Source organism: Genypterus blacodes, unplaced genomic scaffold, assembly GCF_046128005.1.
Source record: "Genypterus blacodes isolate CSIRO-AG114 ecotype Tasmania unplaced genomic scaffold, CSIRO-AGI_Gbla_v1 ptg000099l_1, whole genome shotgun sequence".
Lineage (NCBI taxonomy): Eukaryota > Metazoa > Chordata > Actinopteri > Ophidiiformes > Ophidiidae > Genypterus > Genypterus blacodes.
The window spans coordinates 1991700-2002956 of NW_027466903.1; the positions used below are offsets into that span (position 1 = coordinate 1991700).

At 43.8% G+C, this 11257-nt stretch overlaps 2 protein-coding genes across 3 annotated transcripts; both read right to left on the reverse strand.

Annotated features, from left to right (window-relative positions):
- Window positions 1-28: 28 nt before the first annotated feature.
- LOC143008136 (ras-related protein Rap-1b-like) lies at window positions 29-7922 on the reverse strand. Of its 2 annotated transcripts, none has more exons than XM_076159744.1 (8): window positions 7819-7922; window positions 5111-5183; window positions 4469-4537; window positions 4288-4344; window positions 4054-4194; window positions 3729-3872; window positions 3384-3476; window positions 29-3245 (listed from the first exon to the last, which is right to left on the reverse strand). In XM_076159744.1, exons 2-7 carry the CDS (start codon window positions 5165-5167, stop codon window positions 3390-3392), a joined length of 555 nt encoding a protein of 184 aa, XP_076015859.1. In that variant the 5' UTR covers window positions 5168-5183; window positions 7819-7922; the 3' UTR covers window positions 29-3245; window positions 3384-3389. The 2 variants fall into 2 exon arrangements, with proteins under 2 accessions (XP_076015859.1, XP_076015860.1); XM_076159745.1 differs by having other exon boundaries at window positions 5111-5180; window positions 7819-7919.
- Window positions 7923-9389: 1467 nt separating this feature from the next.
- lsm8 (LSM8 homolog, U6 small nuclear RNA associated) lies at window positions 9390-10912 on the reverse strand. The gene is made up of 4 exons (XM_076159790.1): window positions 10702-10912; window positions 10413-10453; window positions 9953-10080; window positions 9390-9591 (listed from the first exon to the last, which is right to left on the reverse strand). The coding sequence occupies exons 1-4, from the start codon at window positions 10730-10732 to the stop codon at window positions 9501-9503; spliced, it is 291 nt and encodes a 96-aa protein (XP_076015905.1). The 5' UTR covers window positions 10733-10912; the 3' UTR covers window positions 9390-9500.
- Between the last annotated feature and the right edge of the window lie 345 nt (window positions 10913-11257).

Here is an 11257-nt window from a genome sequence, read left to right on the forward strand (position 1 = left end):
TCCGAATGATTCCACACTTCCACGTCTCTGTTAGAAAATTGCACCACTTTTATTTAAGGCTTTTTAGTTTTTAAGTTTACATTTGGCTTCACACCCCCCCCCCCCCCTGCTGCTGTGGGCTTCTGCAGTAGAAACCAGTTCAGACCAGTTCATACTATCTCAGACCAGTTTAGCGGTTTGCAGTTACAGCTAAACCAGAATAACTCTTAAACACACAAACGTTAACTGGACTCAGCGGATCCGATCTGGCTGAACTGCCCCTGAAGGAGTTCTGAACTGGTTCTTGTTGAACTGATTTCTTTACATTTCACTGGTCATCATGCTAAACAGAGTAACTGAAGCAGAATTCATTCAGTAAATCATTTGTGATTGGCTGCAGGTCCACTCGTCGCCTCCACGCGACCTCTGACATGTGAGGACGCTAAATTAAAGGACCACTCCCACATTTTGGTAAATCTGTCTCCATTTCAATGTTTATTTCACATTTTAAATTTGACCATATTTAGGCAACAAAACAAGAAAGAATTGATTATGTCTCCACCAGCATAACATCTGACCCTGTGAAAGAGCAGGACTGGCTTGCGACCCTGTGGACGGATTTACATAAATGTGGGACACTTCCTGTCTGGATAAACACAAAGCAGAATTTGGGTTCAGATGTGTTAAAGCTCTGGTCCGGGACCACACTGTGATCAGATCTGACTGTGGACTGGATCAGGCATCACTATCCGACCCCAGAGCTCAGTCTGAATCTGCACACGTGGATTTATGCTCCCAGAGTTCTGATGGAACGACGAGTGTCAGTCTGTCTGACCACAGCCTCCTCTCATCTGATTGGCTCTTTGTTCAAGTAGCAAGGTTACCATCAGCCAATAAGCTCAGTGCGAATACTCATCACAGGAATGACTTACCTGGCTCAGCTGCTCATTAGCATGGTAACAGTAATGCTAATGCTTATACTTAAGATGTAATACTAAAACATTAAACTGCATGTCAAACTCCATGCTAACAAATGCTAAATTAAATCTTCACAAGCTAACATAATATAGGCATATACTGACACGTGAGCCAGATCACAAAAACACTGAAATAGATGTTGATCAAAGAATCACCCGGCTAACACACCAACTAATAGGATTACCCCATTGATACAGAGACCAATCAGTACCACCCATTAATACAGAAACCAATCAGAACGATCCATTAATAAAGAAACCAACCAGAACCACTCATTAATACAGAAACCGATAGGAATGTCCCACGAGTACAGGAGCCAATGGGAATGCTTGCCACTCTAAGACAGGAGTTAACCTGCTACGAGAACCAATAGGAATGCCCGCCCTGCGCAAGAGCCAATCAGAGAGCTGGGTTGTGGCTGCAGTCAGACGTTTCTCCTGAAGCAGCTTCTGCTCGGCATGCAAACTGTCACAGCGCCTCCTGCAGATCACACTGACACTGACACGAACATCAACATGCTACACATACTAGAGGAGAATACTGACAGCAGTACTACACTGTACTGAAGTACTACACTGTACTGCAGTACTCACAGGTCCAACATGGCTGTAAGCTCAACATTCTCACACAGACATGAATAAACAATACAGAGCTGTTGTTTCCCAGGCCACGAATGGAGACCAGAGACCACACCCCATCCTCAAGCCCTGCCCCCTGCCCCCTTAAAGAAAAACAACTTCCTCTTTAACTGATGAGGTCATGCACTTTGTGGATTTATTTCTGCCATTTCTGTCTGTTTATATTTCTGAATATGTACCTAATCATGTAATTCAAATGTTTTCCCTTTATGTGGGATTTGAAGTTTTTTAGAGTTTAAACTGTTCATATTTCCTCATCAGATAAAGTGGAAAAAAATGTTAATAACTTTAATTATCAGGTAAGAATGTGGTAAGTAACACAGAAAATGACCTGACTCACTGCAGCTCTCTCTCTCGATCACACACACACACGCACACACAGAATGGACCTGTGTGTGCTTGCTGTCTGAAGACAACGTGTCGCCCTGAGCAGCAGACCTGGAGTCGGCTCATGCTAATCAGCAAGCCCATGCTAACAACACCCCCTCCCTTCTTAAAGAATATGCTACGCTAACAGAGCTAATGACCCGCTCATATGTCGCAGCTACAGCCAACCTTTATTTTCTTAACGTACATTTTAACTACTTCCACCAAAGATATAGAATGAGCGTTGTTAGCAGCTATAGCCACCGAGCTCACAGCCTCCGACAACCACAGACAACATGTTAGCATAGTTAGTTATTTCCTCATAACATTCCCATTACATTATGCTGGGGTAACAGGCTAGCCTCAGAAGCTAACTGTGCATGAATGCTAACAGTCTTTATCATCCCCCCCACCCGTATTCCAATAAGGAGGCGGGGCAGGAAGCAACATCATACATCCAATCCAATCTAATCCAATCTAACAAATTTACGGCAGACGTTTCAGGGTCATGTGGCGTGATAAGAACGTGGTTGGGGAAAAAAGTAATGTCGGCTGTTAGCAACTATTCCGCTAGCTTACTTTTAGGCTAACTTGCAGCTACAGTACTAAATTGTGTAAGAATACACTAAAAATGCTAACCCTTTTGTTCAACCATAAACTGACCCCTGACCTGCTGCGACCCCTCCCCCCTCCCACTCCCCTCCCCCTAAATACCAAGCACAAAATAAAATGTGTGGACTTTTCACACAGAATCATAATAATTACTGTTGGACAAAGGTTTGACTGCAAGCACATATTCACACACACACACCGCCACACACACAAACAAATACACACATACGCACGGTCAGCCATGTTGTATCCACCGTTATATCCAAAATGGCCGACTGCAAAGTGGTCAGCCACTGTGTGATTGGCTCGAGACTTAAAGGAAAGAAAACATTTTAAAATCAGATGCAGGAAGCCCCGCCCCCAAGACGAAAAGAGCGAGCAGAGAGAATCATGGGAAATGTAGATTGAGCATAGGCAGCCCCATTCCTGCAACAACAGAATCATCATCATCATCATCATCATCACTGTCATCATCATCATCATCTTGGCCGCTGCAGTCTTTTCCGTGTAAGAAATGTTTACAAGGCAACAGTCTCCATTCTTGGTAAGACAGAGTGGTGGGTGCTGAGGGAGGGCAAAGGTGGCCGATGTTGATGATGATGATGTCACTAAGAGGCGTGGCCAGCTGGAAGATGTCCTGTGGTTGGTTGTGGGTCATGTGGACAGACACACCTGGAAGTGATATGAGAATGTGTTATTAATCAACTGTGTACAAACAGGTGTGTGTACTAACAGGTGTGTGCACTGACAGCTGTGAGTACTAACAGGTGTGAGTAGTAACAGGTGTGTGTGTTAAACTGTGTAACATACATGGCATTAGAGAAGCTGACAGTTTGACTTTTTGGGAGGTTTTCCAGCACCAGGATACCTCCTGTTGATCTGTCGCACCAGATCGTAGAAGATCTGCACACACACACACACACACACGCACACACACAAAAACAATATTCATTTGTGAATACATATTGCAACTCTTTTCAAGTGTGACTCTGCCCTGAAACATATTCAGCTGATGAAGTCTTTATCATCATCGTCATCATCATTCAACTGTTCTTGTGTAAACTGTAAACTATACTATACTTTATGTATAAAATAAAGATTGAGTGAGTGAGTGAGTGTGTGTGTGTGTGTGTGTGTGTGTGTGTGGACCCTGACCTCGTTGACGTTGATCTTACTCTTGGCAGATGTCTCCAGGAAAGCACAGGAGTTCCACTGGCGAGCGAGTCCAATCCCAGAGTCTTTGGCCACGACACGCTCCACCTCCAGGTCACACTTATTTCCCACCAGGATCATGGGAACCTGAACACAACACGTTTACAGGCTCAGTCATACAGCTCTGTTGCATGGCAACGCAGCCAAAAATAAAGCTAAAAACAAACAGTGAGTGCACACATAATGAGCAGCTGATAACGTGTGAATGTGTGTGTGTGTATGCATGTGTGTGTATGTGATTATGTGTGCATCTGTCTCTCTCTCGTACATCCTCGGTGTCCTTCACTCTGAGGATTTGCTCTCTGAGGTCCTGCAGATCGTTGAAGGTGGACTGAGCTGTGATGGAGTAAACCAGAGCGAAGCCCTGGCCATTCTTCATGTACAGGTCCCGCATCGCCGTGAACTGCTCCTAGAGAGACAGACAGACAGACAGACAGGTCACACAGGAAGGCAACAAGACAGGCAGGAAGAAAGACAGGTCCCACAGACAGACAGATCTTACTGTTCCTGCTGTGTCCAAGATCTCCAACATACACTGCTGTCCATCAACCTCCACTTGCTGAAGATAGAGAAAGACGGTGAGAGAGAGAGAGAAAGAGAGAGAGAGAGACAATTAACACCATGTGTGACAGAAGGATTTTACTTTTATTTGAGGAGAGACATACAGGCTGATACTGACTCACCTTCCTGTAGGAATCCTCTATCGTGGGATCATATTTCTCCACAAAGATCCCCTGAACAAACTGCACAGTCTGCAGAGAGAGAGACAGTAAGAGAGAGAGACAGGCAGAGAGAACGAGAGAGACACAGACAGAGAGAGAGACAGGTAGGCAGACAGACAGGCAGACAGACAGAGAGAGAGAGAGAGAGAGAGAGAGAGAGAGAGAGCGAGACAGGCAGATCAAGTGGGGCAGTGTGTTAATGGAGCTCTGTTCTCTGTTGAAAGTCATTAGAATGGAATTAATGTGACACAGTGACACGTCTCCATTATATCACTGAGAGAAACGATGCATTGTGTGTGTGTGTGTGTGTTTGTGTGTGTGTGCGTGCGTAGATGACTGCAGTCTATGTATCCCGTGAATTTTAGAAGAAAACTCTGGTGCCTTCTTATCTTCCCTGTTTGACTCCATGTACATGTGGCATATTGTTGGTTAACATGTGTCTTGATCAGGATCTCTGTCATCTATGACTTTAGCTCCGCCCACAACCATGCACCCATTCATAAAGTTATCATGAATCAGGAGTTTCTCTTATTTGGAGCTATGAAATACCTGAAGACCCCGACAACAAAAACAAAACCCTTAAACTAAAAACAAGTAACTTACCAGAGCTGATTTCCCGACTCCTCCAGATCCTAAAACAACCAGCTTGTATTCACGCATCCTGTCTGTCTGTCTTCTGAGAGGGCGACAAACGTAGAAAAAGAAAGAGACAGAGAGACAAAGAAAGAGACAGAGTGAGGGAAAGGGAGAGAGAGAGAGAGAGAGAGAGACAGACAGACAGAGGGAGAGACAGAGAGAGAGAGAGAGGGGGAGAGACAGAGTGAGAGAGAGACAGAGAGAGAGAAAGAGAGTGAGAGACAGAGAGAGAGTGAGAGACAGAGAGACAGAAAGGCAGAGAGAGAGACAGACAGAGAGAGAGAGAGAGGGAGGGTTGGGAGAGAAAGAGAGACAGAGAGGGAGACACAGAGAGATAGAGCGAGAGAGAGAGAGGAGGGGAGAGAGACAGAGTGGGAGAGGGAGGGGGGGGTATTAATATTTGTTTTCTGTGAAGAATCGTGATCATGTTTACTGATTTATTGATGTTGTGTTTACAGTTTTTGGCTGCTTCACTGACTAACACACAAAATGCAAATACAGTAAACATGGTTGCCAGGATACCAGCTCCATTCTTCATTATTTTCCAACAGCCAATCACCATGCGGCGTTATCTTCACTCCACCTGTCAATACAAAGCACCTGGTGCTGCAGCTATCAATTACACAAACACACACACACACAAACACAGATGGAGATCTCCTCCCTCTCCTTGGAAGTTCAGAATTACCCAGCATGCTGCTGGGCAGGTACGTGAAAACAGAGAGGTCATGTGACCACACAGCTGGTGATGTCATAACTCTGAAATCTTTCCTGCTTACTGTTGCTATATGGTACATATACAGTATATGCATGTTTGTGTGTTTATGTGCATGCATACCAGTCATGTCAGGCTGCAGCTGGAGTTGTCACAGTAACATGCAGCACACACACACACACACACAAGCTTCTCATCTTTGTTAATAAGGGTCTGCAAGGGTTACCGTGGTGATGAGATAAATGTGTGTGCGTTGGTTAGATCGGTGGTGTGAAGCAACATGAACAGCTCACTCGCTGTCTCAGAGATAATCACATTTACAACATTCTACACCTCCATCTTTTCACTCTTTCCACATGTAAGTGGTAACAGTACAAACCATTCAGGACTTACTAGTAAAAACATAGTAACAGTGATAAGCACATTTTCAATCCTGAAACCCCCTTAAAACATTTGCAACCACCATGTACCTTTTACCAAATGTGAAGTGACACCTGAGCAACAATCTTAACACTCAAGCAACCACCAAGGAGATTGTAACAATAATATAATAATGCCGTAGCAACCACCCTGCATATGGTAGGTACTCAGTTTCCCAGCTAAAGCACCCTTGAAAATACCAATGAATAACATTGTAATCACTTACAATACTCTAACAATCAGCCTGAATACCACAACAACCACTAATTAACCATAAGCTCCAACACAGCAACCACATAGCAACATCTTAGTAACCATGAACAATGTAAGACACCACACCACGAGGAGCTGAGAGGAGGAACCCTCAGACATTGTGTGTCACCGTGACACTTAGCATCCTTACACATTCTGCTGCTGCTGTGTGCTCACAATCACAACAGCAAACAGGCCCAGAGTCCAACTGAGCCCAACTGAGCCCAACTGAGTCCAACTGAGTCCAACTGAGTCAGACCACAGACAAATAAACCGCAAACTTCTCCGGAATGTTAATGTCTGATCTCTGACACTCAAAATCTGTAACACAGATGTAACATTTACTGTCTAATTTGAGTCAAATCTTTTTATTAACGAGTTCAAAACACAAAATGGGGTGATGAAAATATCTTCACATCACCACAAACTGCAGTTACACTGAGCACACACTCACTGGGGCGCTCCAATTTGCAACAGGCACCAGAAAGCAGCATCATGATAATCTAGTAAAGTGAAGTTGTTAAAGGAGGAAGATGGACTCACACTCTCTCACACATACACACTCACACACACACATCCCTGAGTCAAACAGAACTAGGTGGGGCTGTCAGTACACTGACAACAGAGTGTGTGTGTGTGTGTGTGTGTGTGTGTGTGTGTGTGTGTGTGTGTGTGCGCACACTGCTTACAGACACACAGCAACAAGGTCTAGTCTACATCGGAGAGACAGACAGGCCGGCAGACAGACAGGTTCCTCTAAACTCCTGAACTCGCAGTCTATTAAGTTACTTCCTGTCTCTGTTCTTGTCTCTTTCTCTGTCTCTGTGTGTCTGTCTCCGCCGCTCGCTGTCCGCCTCCGGAGCCTCCCTGCCGGGCAAACCTCTGCCCGCAGGCCACGCAGGACCGGAGACCGACACACACAGACAGGGAGACGGGCAGGCAGACAGACAGGTCCCACCCACCATGATGATCTTCGACTGTCTGCCTGATTATCTGTCTGTCTGCTCCCATAACATAAATAATCCTCACTAAGCGAGTCCTACCTGTCTGTATGTCTGTCTGCCCGCCTGCCTGTCTGTCTGACTATCTGTCTGTCTGTCCGCCGGTCGCTTCCGCAAACCCAGCCCGAGCACCGGCCCGTCTCTCCCTCTGTCTCTTACTGTCTGTCTGTGTCTGTCCTGTCCGTCTCTGTGTCTGTCTGTGTGCAGAGCGGCGCTGCGTGATGGAGTGAAGAAAGACAAGAAAAGACACGAAAAAAACAGGAAAGAGGAAAATAAGCTGGACTCACAATCATCCACCCGTCCGCTCTCTGCTCTCTCTCTCCTGTGCTGTGTCTATGTTGCTCTACCAGAGCCGCTCCCTCTGCTGCCACTGCTCTGTTCTGTGATGCAAACAAACGCACACCCTTAGTGCTTCCTGTTTAGCCTTTCAGAATAAATCAACCTCTGCTTCGGGGATTTTGAGCTGTACTGGCAGGATGAATAAACCAAACTCTGCTTGGCCAAGACAGCATGACAACATTCCTGCCAATATTCTACTATCTATCTTTCACTGATGAGAAAGTACAGGAATGGTTAATATTACTATGTAATTAATTGATTGAATTCAATGATTTAGTCTTTTAATCCCAATTTTGTAAATGAGGTTGCAAAGTGAAACAAATCAACAAATCCCTTTAACAATATGAATAAAAGATGACTGATGAATCTGTATTTAGTTGTGATAGATTCCATGTAATGCAAAGTGAAAATGCCATGATGACGATGATGAAATGAATTTAAATATATCACATTAAACTGTTTTCCAATATTTAATTCATTCTATTAAATTCTGTCTTCTGAGACGTTTCAACATTTGGTGGAAATAACTTTTATTCTAACAAGATTCGTGATTAACTTCCGGTATTTTTGCAGAGTTGATCCTCTCAGCTGCTTTCCGCCTGCTGCTTCGTGAAAGCGGTTTGATTTTTTTAAGAGCTTCACTTCTAATGTAATGTGCCGTCATACATATGTAGTTTTAAAAAGTACACAAAATTGAATTCATGGTGACGTTAAATGACATCTTCATCATCACAACCACCACTACACCCATCATTATCACAATCATAATCACAACCATCACCTTCTTCATCATCAGTGTGGATGTCTTCCTCATCAATTCCATAAACATCTGAAGCCTTCATCTAGACGAGCCCACACAGGCAAAAATTCACAGTGTGTGTGTGTGCTTTTCTCTCCGCATGTGTGTTTTACTTGTTCAGACAGAGAGCAGTGCAGCATGTCAGAGCGTGTTGATGGAAAAAGCTTTGAGCCACACACACGCAGAGGAGGAAACACACTCACAGTTTACTACAGTGTTATGAGGCCACACCCAAACAGGAAAGAGCCACCAAGAATAAGGGCCCACCCCTCCCCTCCACCCATCTGGCTTCCTCTTTACTGACACACTTCCTCTGTGTATTCTGCTTCTTGTGTCCTACACAAATCTACCCTAACAAACAAAAACTGTTTTCTGTGAAGAAACATATTTTTCTGTGAGACTCAACACGTTATAACATTTAGGTCCTGTATTATAAATCTTTACGTCAGTTTGAAGAAGACAAGCAGTTAGAAGTAAATGCTTGGAGGGATTTTTATTCTCCAGAATAATAATAAAATTATAGATCTCTGGAATCCTTCATGATTCGCTCTCCCAGTAGGTCTTCGTGTTTTCCCTGAGTTTGGCGCTCTCTGCTGGTCAGATGGCGTCATCACAGCTTATTTACACTCAAACACACAGACAAATTATGAGAAACAGAAAAACTTTATTCGGCAATCTGAAACTGACAAAGATTAAAAAAAGAAACCTTAACCAGCAACATCAAACTCACTGATTTATTTATAAAAATACAAACACAAACATGTCAGCTGGTACACACAGAAACACGCCATCATCACGCTCCGGTCACCACAGGGACGCAGAGGTCAAAAGTCAGTGGACAACAGAGTTGAGCGGCTCAGCTCGAATGTTTCCCAGATCCAGAGTCGAATCAGTTTCCTCATCGATCTCACCAATGACAGCACTGTGAGACACACACACACACACACACACACACACACACACACACACACACACACACACACACACACACACACACACACTTCAAAATAATGTCATATTTCATCTCTGCAGGATCACATGTAAAGTATCTAAATCCATTTTAACGAGTCATTCAGTGTTTTAACTGGGGTCTCATCTGATCCAAATTATGCAGATTTAACTGTGAAAGTATCACTATAGCAACCATGAGAAATATAAAAATAATTTAAGAGAAGAATCCTTAATGTTTCAGATAGAATGACTAAATGTGAAGCAGCATCCTTATTATGGTGGCATGTGATCATTGAGGCCCTAACAGCAGTGTGTGGTGAGGTCAGACTCACACGTTGTCTCCTCTGACGATGTAAAGCCCCAGGACCACCTGCTCCACGCCCTGACTGGAGCTGAACACTCGCTCGTGGCTCTCATCCAGGATCAGGTTTATGGTCTGATCGAAGCCTTTCAGAGTGCCCTGAACACATCACACACATAATGACATTATCAGCAATAGGAATGAATGGATTCTAACCCGACTGTCAGGGTGTCTCTTAAACTCCTCTGATGTACGTTTCTGTCTTGGTAAAACACACTACATGTATTTATATGATATATAAATGCACTTGCCTTCTCTACACGCCATTGTACGGTGAGATTAAATGTTACAAGCACAAAGATTTAAATGAGTGGAAAATAACAGGCGGGAAAGCGCATGAAAAAATTGTTACAGTGCAATTCCGTCTTAAAACTTTCAGACACCCAAATCTCAATTCATTGATTTGTTTACCCACGAGTCCCTAAACTCACCACGATCATCCGCCCGTCTGAGGTGACGATGGCCACGGTACCTGAAGTGCACAGTTAAAGAAGCATCTTTCTGCATCGCAACCGTGACGAGTTTACTGCAAACATTACCGACGTCCACACACATAAAAGACAAACAACCTGTTTACTAAACAACTGGTGTACAGAATTACACACAAACTGCTTATTAAACAACAAACATCATCGTTGGCTCATATGCTAACAGGCTAACTGGCTTCCATTCATTCAGACGGTCTGTTAGCATGCTAGCTGGGTACCGAGTGAAGGATACGGTTAATGTAGCTCTCCAGCGCGGTGGACATGCTTCCTGTCCGGGTCGTGGCTTCTTTATTTAAGCGGTTATTGGTCCAACAGCCGGATGACTTTGTTGTTGCTGGATCGACCGATTATCAGCGAGTCAAAATGTGTCGAGAGGTGAGGGAGAAACAACGCAGCAAAGACCAGACCAGACTAATCCATCACTGAGCAAGAAAGGGAGCCGCGCGCAGAAAATGCGTCACTTCCGCTTCAGTTTAAAACGGAATAAAAATACGGTCTTATTATTATGATTCAATGCTGCATTAAAACAATAAAACCTCCAACAATCATGAAAAGTTACATCGAAGAAAGAATACAGCTGTCATCAAATGTGTCATTCTGTGAAAATTAATGTAATATTTTAATCTATGATTTATTCTTTTGACAATGTCCCAAATAAGTAAATTTGTTAATATTACACTTCACACTCCTTCACACTCATGATGAACCATGTGATAACAAGAACGAAATGCATGAGGATGTTTTCTCAGGTTTATTTCTCATTTATGGTCATGGACACCATCTTCTCT